At 41.7% G+C, this 20,115-nt stretch overlaps 2 protein-coding genes across 3 annotated transcripts in view; one reads left to right on the top strand and one right to left on the bottom strand.

Moving 5' to 3' along the window:
• Positions 1–19,802, top strand: LOC105201237 (transcription factor SOX-9). Of its 2 annotated transcripts, none has more exons than XM_039450212.1 (5): positions 1–1,548; positions 7,972–8,100; positions 14,106–14,442; positions 14,964–15,277; positions 15,524–19,802. In XM_039450212.1, the coding sequence occupies exons 1-5, from the start codon at positions 1,304–1,306 to the stop codon at positions 15,789–15,791; spliced, it is 1,293 nt and encodes a 430-aa protein (XP_039306146.1). In that variant the 5' UTR covers positions 1–1,303; the 3' UTR covers positions 15,792–19,802. The 2 variants fall into 2 exon arrangements, with proteins under 2 accessions (XP_039306146.1, XP_025991181.2); XM_026135396.2 differs by having other exon boundaries at positions 3–1,548; positions 7,954–8,100.
• LOC105200991 (zinc transporter ZIP11) overlaps positions 1,852–20,115 on the bottom strand; it is a 136,623-nt gene continuing 118,359 nt past the window's right edge. Inside the window, exon 8 of the mRNA XM_039450216.1 lies at positions 1,852–1,872. Coding sequence (XP_039306150.1) covers positions 1,867–1,872 — 6 coding nt within the window. The 3' untranslated portion in view covers positions 1,852–1,866. The remainder of the gene's footprint in view (positions 1,873–20,115) is intronic.

Below are 20,115 nucleotides of genomic sequence, written 5' to 3'. Positions count from 1 at the left end.
TGCACACGCGACCGTTGCGTCGGGACTTGACGGAGCAACAAGTGTTACCAGCGCGTTGCTTTTGCCCCGCCCCCAAAACGAGCCAGCCGAGCGCCGAGTGAACGATGTGTCAGGCCTCGTGGTGGAAACTGCCCCGAGGCGATGCAACCACCTCACTCGAGCGTCGATCGCGCGACAAGCGACCCGCCGGAAACCCCGGAGAGCTTCGACTCGAGTGCGAGTTACCGCGAGTTAATGCGAACGCGATCCTCGGAGTTCTCGAAACGCGAAACACTGTTCAAACGTCGTTGCACTGCCAGGTCGTAGTTTCTTGACGTACGGCGAGACCGGGTGGCTGGTGCCGGGAGTTAACGGTTCTCTGCGATCTCGAACGAACGTACGGATCGGACGTGGACTCCACGTGGATTTCCGCGAACTCCGTTTCCAGATAACTCCGGTTCTGGTGATGTAATGGGTTGACTTCTCGCTTGAACACTTGGACGTTGCTCCTTTCGAAAGATACACGACGAATGATACGAGAATCCGCTTAAACGTCAGTGGTATCTGCCTTGTACCGAGACACGTGCTGTCCAGCTGAGCGAGTCGAGAATTCGCTGGCTCGAAGTGAGAAGCAGTTTGCCGAAGCGAAGTGCAACGATCTAGGATAAGAGGACTGACCGATCGAGGAAAACTGCCGATCGCCTGATTTCACGCTCCGATCTCGCATTCTCTCGGGGAAGGCGCGCGGGACTTTCGAGACGGACAAAGAAGAGGCGGCCGAAGATAAGAGAAGCGACCGGAGTTCGGCGAACTGCGACGAGCGAAAGAAAAAAAGAAAAAAAAAGAGCGGCCGACGCAGATAGAGTCGCGCGTTAATCACGCAAGCGAGATTGATTACAAATTGTGACGCGTACGAGACGTCGATCGAGAGACGTAAATCGTCGAAACTTCACGGAGGTGGAGGGAGGAGGATAGAGCGAAAGCGGTTCGGCAGCTGGCGAAACTTCTGTCGTCGAACCTCCGTGCGCGGAGAATCGCGGGGAAACGGAAGTGACGCGCGCTCTCGCCGCGCGCGATGATAAGGCGATAACGAAATCGGCCGGCGATATCGCGGCGATGGCGAACTGATCGATCGCATCCGCGATCTAATCCTCGCCGCGGCTGAGACGAGATGAGACGTGCGCTTTCCGCGTATCGTGCCCGATAAATCGGCAGGACGGATTGCTCGATCGATCTCCGTGCGATCGTACACGGCACCCACGACGACCACCACCATCACCAGCGCAACGACCACGTTGTTCGCGCGACGCACGCGACGAAGGGGATGAAGATGAACGACGTCAAGCCGGAGAGCAGCGGCGCGTCGATTTCGCCGGCGGGCGGAAACAATAATAATAATAACAATAACAACAACAGCATCAACGGTAACGGGAAAGCGTCGGCGACGGCCGCCGCCGCCGCTGCCGCGGCCGCCGCGACGGTGGCCGCCAATGGCGGCGAGGGGATCAGCGCCGCCGTCGCCAAGGTTCTCCAAGGATACGACTGGACCCTGGTACCCGTTGCTACCAAGTAAGTGTATCGCGTGGCAGACTCGTTATTATTTAGTGATTAGTAATTTACCCTCAATCAGAGTCTGGCCATAAAGATTTTTGTCACAATCCTGATGCGAGAGAGAGGATGTACTTTCATCTCTCTCTTTAACCCTTTAAACTCTGGTTGAAAGCCTCTAGTATTATTTTCTCACCTCTGGACCGTTTTCGCTTCGTTCGGGTGATGCAATCTCTCGAAAATTGGTACTTTCACTCGCTTTTACGATTATCTTTGATGATAATCTTTTTCTGTCCGCTTCTGTCAATGTAGATCCAATTTCAATCTCTTTATCTCTTCTTAATTCTTAGAACAGGAAAAAGATAAAAGATAAGTTAAATCAAGATTGATACACGGAAAAACAACAAATATTTTCTCATATATGTTTCTCATATATGTATATGCAAGAATATAAGATCTTGAAAGAACTGGACAATCTTTAAATAGAAGCTCACGTGAAGAAATACAATTTTTCATGCAAGAAACAAATTCGTATAATTTCTTCAATACAAATTAATATGAGTAAATTGTGTCTGTTTAAGATTATCAAATTCTTTCAAGATTTTATATTCTTGCATACATGAGACATGATTGTCGATTTGATGCTAATTTTTTTCTGTGTAAAATTAATTTAAATGGATACAAATTAATGTTCGGAAATATATCGAGTGATCGAACAGTTCGGATATTTCGACTCTCGAGATCGAATGTCAAATAAAACTTTTCAAACTGAAGATACGTTTAAACTGTTTGAACTCACTTCAGATCCAAAATTAGACCTGTTCTTTTAGCTAAATTGTCTGCACCTTATTTTCAGTTCACAGTTTATCTTTTTTCCTTTACGTTGGAAGTAGACAGATAAACTGAACTATAGTGCAGTCGGTTCAGCTAAAAAAAAGAAAAAAACAGAAAAAAGGATTTATTATGGTTCGAACCTAAATTCGTGAAAAACTGCTTTCTAATTTTCTTTAATTGTCCGAACTGCTTGAGTTTCAGATATAATGAACTGACGTTACAGACTGATCAATGTTCAAGTTCTAACTGTTCGGGCTGTCTGAAATATTCGAACTACATACTCATTTTTCTTACTTCGAATCATTCAAACAGATGAACATATAATATGTTCAAATCTTTTGTCTGATTGTGAGAGCCTTAAATTAGTAGACGTTTGGTCGCAGACTTCTTTAGTTGTGTTTTAAATATTTTATTGCTGGGGTATATTTGAAAAGAATTGAAAGACACGTTTGCTATGATGAAAAAATTTAACGAGACAAAGGGACTAAAAAAATATCGATCAGATTGGTCAGTGTTTGCGTAAAATTATTTCACTATATTTAAATTGAGAGAATGGCCATACCAATCAAAAAAGTGCTCAATAATAATTTCTTAGGTGAATTTATATATTTACAAGTTCCCCGAAACTGCGCGCCTAATTTAGACCCCAACTATACGAGTCAACGACAGACTCGAACTTATCTCTAAATTCAAACGAAATATATAGTTATGTAAAATCTAAAAATAAAAAAAAAACAAAGTACTTTATACACTGACAATATTAAATAAATTAAAATTAAGAAAAAAAACACGAGTATCACGTAATGGAAGATAATGTCACTCCTTGAGAGTATGATGTAAGATATCCGCTTTCTATCAACATGACTGTTTTTTAAATTTAAATATATTGATACTTCGCGGCCCAGTAAGATATCGATTATATTGCAAAATTATAACATGTATTTCTCTCACGTTGATATTTCATTTCGGTGCTTCAACATTGTTTCGATGGTTTATATGGTTTCGATGGTTGGAAACGTATTTCTTTTTTTTTTCTCTCATCTAGCTTCGTCGACGTTTTCGCGAAGCGTTTTAATCGTCGCGAGTCGCCGTATTAGCGAAGCGTTAACATAGACGCATGTGGCCGCGCTGTTAAGCCTCGCCACGGACTTAACTCGCGCGAGGGGGGAAAAAAAACCGGAGGAGAGAAAGAGAAGAAGAAGGAACAAGTCGCGCGACGGAGCCGTCGGGGTGAGAAGAGGAGGGCGAGGAAACGCGCGGCGCGGCCTTAAAAAAATACGTAACGCTAACTCAATTATGACGCACTCGTTTCCCCGGCCTGGGAAACGCGAGTCTCGCGGAAAAATGTCCTCGGTCGCCAATTAACGCAAATTGGCTAATTAATGCCCGATCGCCGCGACCCGCGCGCGGCCGCCTGCTCGGCCCTCCTCGATCGTGGGAAGGCACAGGCGGTGTCTTAAAATAGCTGATAACGACCCGAAAGAAAGGAAGGAAGAAAAAAGAACAGTGAAAAAGAAAGGAAAGGGGGAAAATGAAGCGCTATCTCCTCTCGCGCTTTGGGATGACGCGAGTCATCGAGCGGTGTCCTCGGCGAGTCACTCGGTGCTCGCCGATGAAAAATCATTAGATCGCCGGCGAAGCCGATAAAATCGCGAGCGCGACCTCGTTACGTGGAAAATTGTGCAATACGCTTTCCGATCTGCCGCCGTAATAGCTGCCGATGCCACGCAATTGGTATTTCTTATTGCGATTATAATTGCTGTTGCAAAAAGAATATCGGTAAAAAAAAAACAACCTATTGAATACAGAAAAGTATCTTATCGAAGCGTCTACGGAGACTTGAGTTACGTTAATTTCATTAAACGTGGAAATTACACGTGTTTGGATGCACTGTGATCACTAAACTGAGACAAGCATTTATTGAAAAACTGAAATATTTAGTCCGATACGTTTAATTAAACATTGGATTGATTCAACAATTATTTAGTTGAACAAAAAAGTTCATTCGTGCCAACCATTCAAATTTTTTAATCAAGAAGAATTAATTAAACCAACACAATATTTAATTGAACGTATTGGACTAAATTATTATTATTATTATTATTATTATTATTAAAGATTTTAGATTTTCGACAAATTTTTCTTTTAATGAAGCAGCAGTTTACGATTGAAATAATTATGGGACAATAATTTGGATTATATCTATAAAATTTGGCAATGACTTTAAAGCTACAGGCGACTGGCAAAGCAAATTTATCAAAAATGGTATTTATGCTAAAGCAGCGAATTTTTTCGGAACACTTTGGAAGTTGTAAAATTCTCTGAAAAGCCACAAGCTTCGATCAAATAATATCGAGAAACCAGAAATGCTGATTTTTTTATATGAAGATCTGCTTGTGATCTCATCGTTATAATCTCAAAGTCATTAAAGTGCGTAAAAAAAGAATGTGCGGAAGACGACGCGATGCGACTGTCGCGTGCGTCGAAGATAAGGCGTCGGAAAAATTCAACGGAATGACAAGGAGGAGCGATTACGCGCGCTAGGTACGTGGTTATAGATCATAGAGAAGGACGGACCACGGAAATCACAGAGTGTATCGTTACGCGCGCTTATCGCTAACCCTCAATTACGAGGTTATCTCAGGGAGGGGAGGGGGAGAGGGAGGGCTAGATGCAAGGGTGCGGTGTTTATTCCCGGCGATAGAGCCCGATAAAATCGACTGGGTTTTTAATTCCCATGGACTTCCGTGGGATAGAGCGTATCGTGCGTCCAGCAGAAGCTGCGACCCGTACTGAATATATTAATTCGAACTTTAATTGCTGAACGTAAAAATATTAATAATATTAGATACTAGTGATAGTAAGTAAAATAAATTAACAAAAACGGAGAAAATTTCCCTTTAAAATCATGGTGATCGAAACAATATGGAATTTTACACAACAAAGAATTTTATTATCGTTTTCGTAAATTTTTTTATTACAAAATGATTTTGATAATATGTGCAATATGTATAATGTAATTAAACAGTTTGGTTAAATTTTGGTAAAATGTTAATAAAATTCTTTGAAGAAAATGTCTCACGATTACCATAATTTTGAAGAATAAATTCTAAGAGAAAAGTCTCATAGATTAGTAATACATACTCAAAAATGCACGTAAGAAATAATTCAAATGTTCTGGTTCTTTTTTAAAAATACATTTCTTTCGTCTATTTATCCAAACTATTTCTTTAATTAAACCTTGATGAATAAATTTTTTTTACTCAAAGAAACTTTTCTCTGCGTATAGCATTAGCGCTATTAAATAAATTATTAATTTGATATTGTGATATTACCTTTCTGGTTCAATTTAAGAGCTGCGTTTCGAAACCGACGAATGTGCATATTAATTAAAATTATTAAGCTGTAGCTTGTCACAGTTTATTTCCTTTTTCTTTAATGAGCGTGATATCGTCTCAGGTGTTCTCGCCGTTCTGCACGGTACCACGCCTACGTCGCGAACGCGGAGTCGCACGCATCGTACGTATTTTTTTCCTCCTTTTTTTTGCGTATATCCAGGTAAAACGCGCGAGCGCGCGTCGTGTGTGCCGCGCGCTCGCGCGCTCGCGCGTCGAGGAGCGCCGTGAAAACCCTCGTTAGTGAGCCCACGCTAATTACCAACGGCTCCGCGGGTTTACACACGGATTTAACGCCCCTCTCATTTCAAAGAGGCCGAAATGTACCGCGGGGACCGCTTTCGAATCCTTGAGAGACGCGCGCCGGAGTCCTTTTCACCCGCGTGTTACGCGCGTTCGCCACGCTTATCCCCGTGTAATCCCCCGCGCGAATCGAACGGCTGATATAAGTCCGATTACAAGCCCTGCACGGGCCCACGGCTACCGACTGCAGCAAGACTGCCGTGGTGTACCTTCGGGATCCGTTTTTCTTGGCCAGAATCCCCTGGAACGATCCTTTCATCCTATCTGCACACTGTACGAACGATTTTATTCGTAATACAGATATGAAAATAATTACATTGCACTAAAAAAAAGGTTTAGTAACTATCACCGATAAAGTTGCCAAATTTGGCAATAGTTATGAAAACTTTTTCTCAATGCAGTGTAATTACTTTAATGATCCAACATAATTATTTTCATATTTCTTCAATTTCAACAAAATCGTTCTTTTCATTTTTTTTTAACGCAACGAAAATCGGCAAACACACTGTCGCGCGCGATAAATATACATGACATGATTTCTATCTATACACATGATTTATATCTACTGATCTGATTTCATTTGTATACTGCCAATATATCATTACGGCCGATCCATGCGCCTTTCGTACCTTAATTCGATTGTCTCGAGTCATTTTTGAATAAGCGCTGCCCTGTCCCTTTTTAACCACCTAACGATTCCCGACAGAAAATCATCTCGTATACCGTATGCCGTCCGTTTCTTCGCGCCTTACGGCTCGACTCGTCCGCTCGGGCGGCCGCGCGCGCGCGAGTCCTTAAAGAATCCTCGATTAAGGGTAAAAAGAAAAACAGGGAGGCGAGGGGGAGGATGGAAGGGCCCAGGATATCTCTCTCGCGGCGCGGCAATCACGTCAGTCACGTCGATCCCCGGGCTCTGGACGGGGCAAAAGTTTTATGAAGTCATCTTCTCGGAAAGAAAGGGATACGTCCATTCCTACCCGTCACACGTCGGCAGCCACGGTGTTATTTTAAGGCCGGTTTTAAACGCTCCGCGCCGCTCGCCAGGATGACCCGGGGGTAGCCCGCGCGGAGAACCCGATACGGGCACGCATGTGTGCGCGTGTGTATGCATACACCGTGCCGTCGCGCCTCTGGTTATTTTCTTCTGCAAGTCACCAGATTATCCGCCGGAATAGCCGACCGGGTAGGTAGACAGAGTGGAGGCGAAAGGGGGAGAAAATCCTTCCCGCGCTGTTGAGTTTATCTTTTATTTCTACCGGACGATCTGAAAAATATTATGGGTGTCGTCGCCGTCTGCGCACGCGTTTCTTCGAGTCGTGAGCGGGAATCCGCGCGATTCTATGAAGATTTAAAGGGGCATTTGACTCTACACAGGGACTCACGAAATCGATCGAATGCACATATCACGCAGCACAATTATCTATGACTAATTTATTTAAAGAAGGCAGTTGACAAAAACGATTTTTCAACATCAACATATGATGTAGGTTGATATTGAATAATTTCTTCAAGAATATAAAATTTTGAAAGAATTTATATTCTTGCTTATATGTATGAAACAATTAATTTTTTTTTCTGTGTGTATAGTATATTAGCTATAAATTTATACCGTAAAAATATTTTTATTGAAGTTGTGTGTGTGTGTGTGTGTGTGTGTGTGTGTCTCGCGGGAGAAGTTACTATAGATTAACTTCCAAAAGGATAACAGCGTGTTAAAACAACGTTGCGTAAGAGTCTGACGACGTGGCGGATTGAATTATTAATCGTTCAGAGTGCATACTCGTAGTGAACTGAATGGGAGGTTTCTTGAAGGCGTAATAGTGAAGAACGTTTGCGTAAATTTGTATAGAGAAGTGTATCGTTTCCAATGAAGATAATGTCTTCGAATTTGCAGGGGCTCCGGCGACAAAAGGGCGGCCCACGTCAAGAGGCCCATGAACGCGTTTATGGTGTGGGCCCAGGCTGCGAGGCGAAAACTGGCCGATCAGTACCCTCAGCTTCACAATGCCGAGCTGTCGAAAACACTGGGAAAGTTATGGCGGTGAGTGTCGCCTGTTCTTTGTGCTTGCGTCAATATTTTGAGCCGTCTGGCGGAACGGTAGCGTACGTAAATCGGTAACGTGATAAATCCCAAGAGAGGCGCGGCGATTTGATTATTCTACGTTGACGTAAAATCTTAGTAAAATGTTTTACAACACAGAAATTGTAAAACCACGCATTTAACAATTAGATTGGGAATTAATATTTTAACAATTAAAATATTAATTAAAATCTTATTACTTCAAATTTATTATTGTATTTGGTCTCTCTCTCTCTCTCTCTCTCTCTCTCTATTAGAAACATTTAGCTCAAAATCTGACAAAGTCTGACTAATCGTTTACCTCAACACAATATAAGATTTTACTTCAATTTTTTCTTTCGTTCGATTCGATTTTATTTTAATTATATAAAAGTCGCGCACTTGAAGATTAAACGTAAGTGCGCACTCGAGTGTTTAGTCGACGAATAGGGCTTCAGCGGCTTGCCTGCCCGGCGGAAAGACACTGTTTCGATAAAATTAATCGGCACCACGTGTCTTCAATCGGATGCCTCTCCGTTCTCCCGATCTGATAAGCTCGATTCTCTCACAGATGCGAGCTCGCCAGGCGGCGGCCAGCCATGCGAGAGAATCGCGCTCGCTGATCTTCGTTTCGCGCTCGCCTCGTTCGAAGAAAATCGGATCGCGAGCCGAAAGCGCGGAAATGTGCTGCTGTTCGTTTCAGTTGCCGTTGATTCGAAACCACCTGCACGTTTATCGCCCATTTAACGTTAAATTCGCTCGAACGGGCAAGATAAAAAGTCTACCGACAAGAGACTGGCGATTGTAATTTAACTCTTCAACCACTTTGGCTGCACCAGGAAAAATGTTTTGTTGTAACAACAAATAATTTGGTTAAAATATAACGAACAAAACTATTTGATTAACATAAACAAATGATTTTTTAAATTTACACGTATTTTGTAGAAGCAACCAAATTTTTTGTTGTATAAAACGAAATATTTGGCTGTAGTTAAAAAATGCCTCGATTAAACAGCTTTTGTTGAAAGTACTAAAGGTTTTTTCCTAGTGTGAAAGGATCAAAATGAAGCTTATCTTTGTGAAATTTTTGTGGAAAAATGGAAAGAGTCGGGTTTATTTCATTATAAAAATTGTACTTCTCTCTATCTTTGTCATTTAAATTTTAGAGAAGTAATTTAAGAACTATAAATTTTAGACTACAATTCCACACGAAAATGTGTGGGGTACGTTTGCACCCCAGTCTGATTAATTATATCATATTAAATTATAATATAATAATATTAGTAATATTACCTAATAATAACATTAAATTATAAATTAATATTTATGAGATATTGCCAAAAAATCAAAATTCTTTAATTTATAATTTATGCTACTAAAAACTTGAAAGTATTTCCGTATTTTAATATATTTCTAATAAATATACGACGACTGAGTTACACATTTCTTATCCTTGCAATGGTTTCACAGAAATTCAAAGAATTTTCAATCTCCCTTTCACAGTGGAGGTGGAAAAAAAGTCAGTCACCAAAAGAAGAATAAAGATAATGCTTTAACTGTTTTGGAATCGTACTCGATTTCACTTGCGCAAGGCGCTATGCGATTTCGATCAAATTAAATCGCTGGACCGGAAAGAGCTCTAGTATCGTCCAACGAAGATTGCACGACGAAAGTTCAGAGTCACTGCGTTCCAATTCCCGCGACCACTTGTTCATACGTAACCCGTTCTATTTTTACCAGCAAATTCGCGACTGCTCCTTTTTCTTTTTCTTTTTTTTTTTTACTTTCGGTATTAGCGGCACGTGTATATATATATATATATATATATATATATATATATATATATATATATATATATATATATATATTGTATGTATGTATTAAACACGCCCGCACCACGTGGCGCCTAGACTGCACGTGGTACAAGTGTCTTTTGCTTCTCGAGACCCGTGAACTCGGGTCGCATATGTAACAGCGGTGAACACACATCGGCGTGACGTCGGCGGCCCTGTCTTTACAACAAGATACGAATCCCCTTAACGCTCGTGTCGCTCTCCCGTCATGGCGATTTTCGTATAACCCTTGAAAAATCTTTCGTCTCTTCAAAGTGGATTTAAAATACCTTTTTCTATCGTTGTGTGTAAGGGAAAAGACAGAAATCGAGAGAGAATAAGATTATATGTACTACAAGTAAATAAAATGTATGAGCGCACGATTTTTGATACACCCTGATGTGTACACGGGCCCCGGGATGACTCGTGGCCGATTCCGTTTCCTGGTTGGGACTAACGAGGTGCCCCAGTGGGCCACATAAACGATCATCAGAGGACGCGCCGACATGGACCCCCGTCGCGAATCATTTAATAACACCGGCCGCGATCGCGATCGCTCGCCAAAGATCGACGATCGATATCCCGGGGATTGTCACGGCGCGGAGCTTTCGCCGAAAGATAAGACGCCGCTCGGCATTAAGGATCGGTTTTTTTCCTAACGCCGTATCGGGGCTCATTAGCGATCTATTGGTCTGTAACGCGTGTCGATGGCGATCGAATGACATTCACTATTCGTGCGCGGGCCGTTATCTACCTACGGCTAGACCTTGCATAAGAGAAGGAACATGTGGAGACGAAATGGAGAAGGGTTCGGATCACACTCACACACACACACACACACACACACACACACACACACACACACACACACACACACACACACACACACGAGATCGGTATGACTCCGCGGTTGCTCGTACAACTCGGAAGAGACAAAAGCCGTCCTTGAGACGTTACGTTGACCTACGGTTTTCGGCTTTTAAAAAGTCATTATTTAGCACCTTTTCGGTATGGACCTAGTGGCAATTAACACGTTCTCGTCCAAACGCGAGAGGTATTTTCGTGACTGTGCCAAGGCTTCGTGCGCGAATGAACTAGCCAAATCGTCTTTGAGCGCTCTTCGTTGCGTGTAACGGATCGAATTTGCGCGCGATCGATCGTCGATTGAGAGACGTCGCGATGCGCCACTCTGACGTTTTGATCCACCTTCGCGCAGAAACAAATATGATACAGTCATCTTCGGTAATGAACACAGTGCTAGAGCGATAGCGCTACGCGGGCGCGGTCAAAGTTGCTTGCTTGCCAGCCGATGAGACCGATAAAACGGCCAAGCTCAACGGAGATCGTGCTTGCGAAGATTGGCGTATGTACAGATCGCAACGTCGATGGCGCGGTCGCTCGCGAAATGACAAGTGGATAAAGGAGATATCGTTACACTTGAATTATAATGATGTTTGCGATCTTATATACATAAAGAAAGATAAAAAGATTGTGTGTGTGTGTGTGTGTGTGTGTGTATGCAGATAATGAAGATGTGAAAACGTAGAAAAATACAAAATCACAAATACACGAGATTTGTGATCTCTGTAAATAGAGAAATCACGAGGATGGCACACCTAGAATATTCCTAGAATATTACAAAAACGAATATTATAAAAAATTAAAATAATATTAAAATCTTATTTCGGGAATCAATATTTTTAATAATATTATTTTAATATTATGGGAATATTGTATTAATGTTATATGTCCGTTTTTATATTCGTAGAATATTACTTCAATATATGGATTATTAAAAAAATTTTCTGCGAATATTATTTTGGTAAAAAATGAATGTGAATTATTATAATTTAAAATACTGAAATATTGAATACTATTACGCACTTATAAGGCGGTAATTCACAAACTTTTAAGATCAAAAGTGATCGGCGCAATAATTTTAATCGCAACTGCGTACATCGGCGCGCGTCGAATCCTCGCCAACTTCGACGCCGACTTGTCTCACGTCAATCCCGATAAGAAGAGGGCCAGGTGCCAGTGTGCCTGGAGATAAATCTTTTTCTCGCATTCGGTCCTTCTCCTTCTCTCGCGCTCTCTCGTCGTCGTCTCGAAACGCGTATCGCCATTCGGATACTCCAAACGCGATGTGTTTGTCGACAAAAGGAAAACAGATATCCCCCGGTTCATCCTTGGCGCGTGCTCGCAGCTGCCGGCCGGTTCCTGTCGGAGATAAAGGGGGCCCCCGGGGACCACAATAGGCGCCTTGTGTCCGTCAGGTGAATTTTTCCTCCTGAACCTGCCCCTCCGCAACCCCGGGGCCGCCTGCAAATAGCGCGTGACGAGAGAGAACAGGTAAATCCGTACCTTATCTCCCGGAAGGAACGATTCCTCCACACGTCGTACCTTCCCTCGAACGCGATATAGCTATTATCCTCTCCTCTCGCGGTAGCCGCTATCAGTTCTAAGTAAAAGCGCAAATTGCCATTTCGGCCCATGACTGGGACTTTACGACTACGTCTACTCCGTTCGAGGTAATCTACGTTAGCGGAAATCATTCACGGGGTCTCCGTCTATTTATGAAGCTGCTATTAGTCTCGGACTTTTAATATTTAACATTGTACATCTTGTCAAGCGATTATCGCCTAGCCTTGGCAGCTGGCTCGAGGTATCTGGCTTCGAGAAAGTCGGACAATTTCGCGATTTGTCGACGGCTACTCGGGATGACAGGCGTGATAATTCAATTAGAATCTCGCGATGAGGATTCATCGAGATTGAGCTCGTGCGACCTTCGGCCGTGTGAATTTCTCTCCTCCTCCTCCTTTTCCTCCTTTACCGGGTACAACATCTGATACAACGTACGTACAAGTAACCTCGTAAAAATACTGGCGAGAGGCAGATCTAAATTGGTTGACCCTGCGTTGCATCTGGCAAGGAAAAAGAGAGGCTGCGACGGCTCGCTATCGTCGGCACCCAGTGGCCGAAAAAAAGCCCGTGGCAAGTCCATTGACCAGATGGATTTTCTTTCGTCATCTCTCTCCGTCTATCTGCCGCTCTTTCTCCCCCTCCCTCTCCTCCATCACTCTCTTCTGTCGGTGACAAAACACCGCGGCGTCGATTAAGCTTGAGATACGTGCCTTCAACGTGTGCCTGTCAACCCGCTCGAGAGCTTAGCTCCCGTCGTGGGATTTAAATCCCGAGCTTGCGAATACTCCAGATGATGTATCACCAGCTTCCTCAAAGCGGTTCTCATGACGACCTCTACTCTACTCTTCGCACTTTGCGCGACGCGACGTGCGTTATTTGCGTTGCAGTTAAAGAAACATATTAACAATCGCGCCAAGTCATTTCAAAAGGATGAATGTGAAAGAGATATCAAAACTCGGGTATAGAAGCGGGAACGACCTGAATCGCAGATATCTCGCGGACAAGAGAAAGCGCGGCGAATCTCCGAGATTATTCTGCTTCCTGCAGAACAAGTTTATTATTAATGCAATGACAGGGTGATTAAAGGGTAAGAAATGTGAATCGCGCTTGGGCGGCATAAGCCGTGACGCGCCTGGCGTAGCCAGGACGGAAATCCTCGAAATCTCTTCTCTATTACACCGGAAAACCTTATCGGCCGCGGGGTTTACGAGCCCAGTGGGAATATAAACACAAAGAGCATTTAAGGACCGTAACCGTGCACCGTGCCCCGCTCCGCGAGGCGAATCAAGTTGTGCGCGCCTTCGAGCGCCTTAACGCGTCCAGAAACACTAACCAGACCTCCCATTTCGACTCTTCGAGAGTATATATCAGACGCCGATGGAAACGCACTCGTTCCGAGCCTCTTCTGACGCTGGATAGCGAGAGACGACCGGCCACGAACGGCGAGGCGAGGCGAGGAGAGACGCTTGTCGCTCGCTTGTGTATATACGTGCAACGCGAGCGCGAGAGACGTGAATCACGTCGAGCCGACGACAGATTTCACGACCGAGCCCGGCAATTGCTTCGCGATATGTACATCTTGAAATTACAGCGGTATTCGGAAATTTCACGCGGAAAAACCGTGGAAGCGCAGCTTAAATGTTACCGCGAAACTCGTACGATACTTATGAATACTATTTTCTTTTGTCCAGCATAATTAAAATTTCTCGTTACACGATTAACTGTGTATAGGCTCTTGTCCGACAATGACAAGAAACCCTTCATTGAGGAGGCCGACCGTCTGCGCGTTATCCATAAGCGCGAGCACCCCGATTACAAGTATCAACCCCGACGTCGGAAGCAGAACGGACCGACTTCTGGCCGCGAGAGTTCGCCCACGAGGAGTCAGAGCAACGTGACGTTCAGCGTTACCAGGTCATTGAAGCAGGAGGATATGAGTCCTAGAGGCGTTCAGGGACCCAACTCACCGCAGAGCGGCGTGAGCTCTTCGCCACCCACGACACCCAGTCAGGGTCTCTCACCACCGACACCCCCTACGACACCCAGGGGACAACACTACGTCAATCAGGTATTTGATGCGCCCCTTGCGATTGCTTTCTGACCTGAGAGTTTCTGATTTAACGAGAGAGAAACGATTCAGATATTATATTGACATTTTACGATTATTGTTGATAAAATTACTGTAAATGTAACAACAAGTTGCAATAATGCTAACAATAATAATTTGAACAGTAAGTCGACTGCCATTTAATTTTCACTTGGCAACCATTGTATCGAACAAATTAATCTTTTACGGTTCAAGTTCATCCGTAATTTCATTTGATCTAACTTGAATTAAAAAATTTTAATTACTTGGAGAGTTTTATACAGAGATACTAAAAATGTATAGTTTGCTGATTCTAATCATATGCAGATTCAAATGCTTGAGAAATTACGCGACAGGCTACAGTATTAGGCCGAGGTCCAATTCGATGTGGATCCGCAAAAGATTAATCCTTCGATCTCTAATTATATTCAAAATTATTCCGCGTGCACCCTTCGTATCACCAACCGTTGACGTCCCGCGAAATGAAGACGCTTGATTCGCAGAGCAATCAGCTTCCGCAGAACAACACGGTGTACTATCAGGAGTTGGTCAACGGCACGCCGTCGAGCGAGTCCTCGCATCAGCAGCCGGCGGTCGATCTTCGGTATATCGAGGTCGGTGACGGCCTACCCGGCGAGGAGAACCAGTTGAACGGCCTCGGCACTTTGGGCGGGCTCGGCCTGAATCTCCCGGTGAATTTCCAGGAGTACGAGGTCGAGAACAACGAGCTCGACCAATATTTACCGCCCCAGACCACGCCGATACATCAGTACCCGCCCGTGCAAGTCACCACCGCCTCGCAATGGTTACTCAACAGGTAGAGAGACCGCCGTAATTACGCTCTTTCACAGTGACTTCAAATTCGAAGCGAGGAGGATTCAATTATACGATATTCAATGCAAATATTACGTTTCGTTAGATGATGTTGGATAAAAGTTAAAAGAGGCACGTCGTAAAATGGGTTAATAGATTTCCCGAAATTTACCCCTGTTCTCGTTTTTCTTCTGCGTTTCTCTTTCTAACGCGATTTACGGAACGCCGGGACACTTTACTTCGCTTCCAGATACGAGGAGGAGGTCGAGAGACCCATCAAGCGCCACTGCGCGGAGCAGGCGATCGCGGAGGTGTCGTCATGGGAGGACAGGACTCAGGAGATGGTCAGGTACCACGAGCTGCAGCCTCCCCTTCCGCCGGTCCAGTACATATCCGCCCATAACGCGCACCACTCGCACGCGAGTACGCAGATGGGCCATCCGCACGTGTCCACGCCCTACGCACAATACGCACATCGCTATGTGTCCGGCATCGAGACGTGGCAGAATTATATGTAGACCAAAGCGAGGTAAACATACCCAACGTACACTTTTCGTTTTGCGGCGCCGAGAGGCGCGCTGCGTCGGAATCGCGTCCGATTTTTACGTACCTATACATAAGCGTAGACCGTCCCGGACCTGCCGCGAAATGTTCGGAGGACAGATTTTTGGAACTCGACTCTGAATGTCTCCGGCTAAGTGTTAAAATGTTCCTCGAAGGTCAGAATTATTGAAATTATCTCAAAGTTATTTTTAAGAATCGAAAAACTCGTGACTTGCAACTTTTACAATTTATTCGCGTAAATGATTTTATCTGTGGCGTCGTAATTCTTAAAAATCGAGGAAAGTCAGCGTCGAGTTCCTTGAAACGTTTGTTGACGTATTTTACGGTAGGTCCGGGATAACTTGTAGATAACGACGCTGCTAAAGTTGTGTATTACGCGAAATGCGTCGCGTAAAAAATAAAAGAAGGTAAAATAAAGATTATTTTATTACGTCGACAATTTTGTTACATTGACCTAGTTGCTTGTAAAAATAAAAGTTATTGTATAAATGAATTGTGATCGGATCAACCGCCGCGGCGTTAAATCCCAGCGGCGTTCCCGGGCGTACAGAGCCCCAGAGATAGCCAAATGCAACGTAATGAGTAATTACAGAGATTCACCCTATTAAAAATAGTGCGCGAGTCTGATCGCGAATTGTACGCGGAATGCGCGGCTAAACGCGAACTTCGTGTGATAAAGTTTGTAATTATAGTATAAACGCAGATATATTCGAATATTCATTCGTGTCGATTTTAGATCAGTTGCGTTCTTTCTTTAGGAAGGGACTGCCTAATTCTTGACGGCATTGCGAATTTGTTAAGAAAGGTAAGGGGAGGTAAGGAAATGCCGTATTGGAAGCTATGACTTTGAGACTTTTCAAGGAAAGTCGAAATTAGAGTGTTATCGCTCTAAGTCTGTAATTTTGATATCGCGGTAATTACGTGCATAACGCTCGCGTAATATCCGTCTTAAATAAACTGAAATATAAAGAGTTCGTAGCATGTTTTGAAAAGTGCATAAAGAGCATAATATAAATTTTACGTAATTTCGTGAACAACTCGGACAAGCATTGCATTTGAATCTGACGCGAATACGTTTTTCTCTTCCTAATTTCAGTGGGAAACTACACGAAAGAAAGATACGTCGAAAGAACGGTTTTGCTAAAGTATCTACAAATTTAGCTAAATACGGATCTAAAAACAATTTTGTCGGTCCATCAAAATAATTACATTGAAAAAGTTTGGTGATAATATTCAAGCTTTGGTAAAATAATTTTAAATAAATGTTTGATTAATATAACTAAATATTTAGTAATATTTAATGATTATATTAATAACTCCAAACATATAAGAATAGTAATCAATCGGTTACTAAACGGTTGTCAAAGGATTATTAACTATTATTAAATGTTGCTTATATTAATTAAACATTTAAATTATTGAAATTTTCACAAAAGCTTAGCAACTATCGTCTAGGCTTAATTGTTATTACTAAATTCTTTTTTCAGTGTATATAGGAATGTTTAAGTATGAAGATCAATGTTGCAAAAAGTTTTGATATTTTTACGAGTTCGAGTATCTTACCAAATTATTTCGATGATCAAACAATAAATAATTTTTTTTTCAGATTTGTATGTAACTCAATTTTTAGACACTTTAGTAAATCCGTTTTTTCCGTGTGTGTGTGTGTGTGTGTGTGTGTAGACCGCAGAACCAACTGCGCTGAAATTTATTATATACATATCTATATATTAGAGATACTCAAGCCAGAATTTGGCGAAATCAAATCGTTTGAGTTTTCGTAGTCTTGCGCTTTCGTTTTAAAATACGCAAAACAACGATTTTATTTTTCATAATTTTACTTTGATTCGATATTTAGTTTAAAAAAATTTTTTTTTTATATACAATATCTTTTTACTACAATGTTATCACAGCAACTCCGTCTCAATTGTTGCACGTTGCACTCTTGTTGAATTAAATTTGATATCTTCAGAAGAGATCATGTTTCTTCTTCAAGTTAAAATCGAACCGTGTGACACATCAATAAAGAATCGATGTTCTGCATGTTATTTGCTGATACAGGATGATTTCTAAGTAAATGTAAAAATAAACTGCCAAAACTGTATTTTGTATTTTTTTTTCTTTTTTTTTCTTGAAAATAAAAAGAGTGCAATACTATTTTTTAATTTTAAAAACTCAATATGATTATCCATCCGAATATCTCTGGCGGATCTAAAAATGTTTTATTGAATAAAAATATTTTAATGGTTCTTAAAATCACATGTAAGTACACCAAATTTGATTAAAATCTCTCTGAGCGTCTTTCTACACTAAGAGAAAAATTTTTTTAATGAAAAAAATGTTTTCTTAAAATCATATATTTACATGCAAGTATTTGTTTACTGTGTTTTAATAAAAATATATTTTTTTTTAAGTAAACAGACGTATTACTTTAAGCATATAATTTTATATTTTTACATTTTTTAGATTCAAATAATGATTTTACAAGTAAACTAATAATATTATTAAACTTGATTAAATTGTTTTCTTCGATTAAAAAATCTGATTATCTTGAATATAAAAATAGTCTAACTATAAATATTTTCTAGAACTGCAAGAAAATATTACTTGAATGAAAACTATTTCTTCATTTTATTTACATAAATATTTCAATTAAAAATTTTTAATTTTGATTGCAAGTAAATAAGGATCCACCAAGTAAGTAATTTTGTGTTAGATAAAAATTTTGTTATTGCAAGATATTTTTTCTCTCAGTATAGATTTTCGAAACTTTCACATTTTTTTTTAACTTAATTGCTTTCTATTTTAAAAACAAAACACTTTAAAACATATGTTTATAGAATCTTCTCTTCATAAAACAAGCCAAGTAATATCCCCTTAAATTTTTTTATTTAACTTACTTAGGAATCACCCCCTGCATAATTGTTCTTAATAATAATTTATTGACAGCCATAATTTGTTAACGGCACCGTTGCTTGCAATCCGAGAAGCACGCGCGCGCGTTACGTGCCTCTTGCTCGACGCGAAAATGGCGGATTGGCCATTCTCCGGCTTGAGAGTCTCTACTACGTGGACGAGGCGCGGCCACGATACTCACCATGACATCATTCCATGACAGCCGGCCATTCCAAAGCGCAGAATTTCAGGCCAAACAAACAGACGGCCGCTCGATATACGATGTCCAGCGGCGCGAGCGTTCCAAATGTAATAATATATACATATATTTGTATACGCGAGACGCACGCGCGCGCGCACGGACATTATAAACCGGCGATCGGCTTGCCGGTCGGCTCGCCGCACGTCCCGTTCAAATAAACGACTGAAATACGATCGAGGGTGGCAACAAATGCGCACTTGGCGCTTTCCGTTTAACGGAACCGAGAATATTTCGGGACCCGGAATTCGCGCGCGGCCGAAATGCGGCGACGATCGTCTCGGCCGTCGTCGTAGCTACAAAAGACTTTATATATAATCGATGGAGTTGACCTTTTAAATATTAAATTTTAATTGAGAATTTTTTTCTTCACGAACTCTTTTTGGCTTGGTCGATGATTTTCAGTAATTCAGTCACGAACGAATTGTTCTCTTTTCTTTCGATGAGATTTAAAATGGTATCTCCGATTGAAGCTCGCTCGGCCGCAGATGACGACGATCGCCGTGTATCGAGGACCGCGATACTGGCCTGATATCGAGCGCGCAGCTATTGTAAATGAGCTTACAGCTCCATATTAAGACACGTAGATCACATATACTATACGTTATTAACACTTATTAGTTACTACGCTGACACAGCCGTGCTTTTGTACTTAGATATTTATTCACCGCATTTTTACGAGGACCGATAGGAAAGCGTTAGGTTAACGTCTCGGCGTAGCTGTGCACACTGAAGGGCGAGCACTAAAACCGTAATTTATAAGTGTGATGTACGCTAATTTGTAGAAATAAAACAAAAGGATACTAAAGTCCGCTTGTGAAATTTAATTCCCCTGTCGCTCCTAACTTCCCCGGAAATTATGCTTTTATTTTACACAACGTTTTTACACAACGTTTGTAATTACGTATTATTTTATACATATAAAAATATTAGCGTTATCTCATTTCATCACATATTTCGCTCTAAATTGTAACAATTGTTTTGAATTACGACGAATCATTTAAACTCACTGCAACATGACAGCGATTCTTTTACAAATTTAATAAATATTTATAATAAATATTTAATTTAATAATTATGCAAGTATTATATTTATGTTAATTAAACAATTAAAAAATTATTAA

Source organism: Solenopsis invicta, chromosome 6 (genome assembly GCF_016802725.1).
Source record: "Solenopsis invicta isolate M01_SB chromosome 6, UNIL_Sinv_3.0, whole genome shotgun sequence".
In the NCBI taxonomy this organism is placed as follows: Eukaryota; Metazoa; Arthropoda; class Insecta; order Hymenoptera; family Formicidae; genus Solenopsis; species Solenopsis invicta.
Note: the sequence above shows the minus strand (reverse complement) of the source record. Positions and strands in the feature narration are given on the sequence as shown.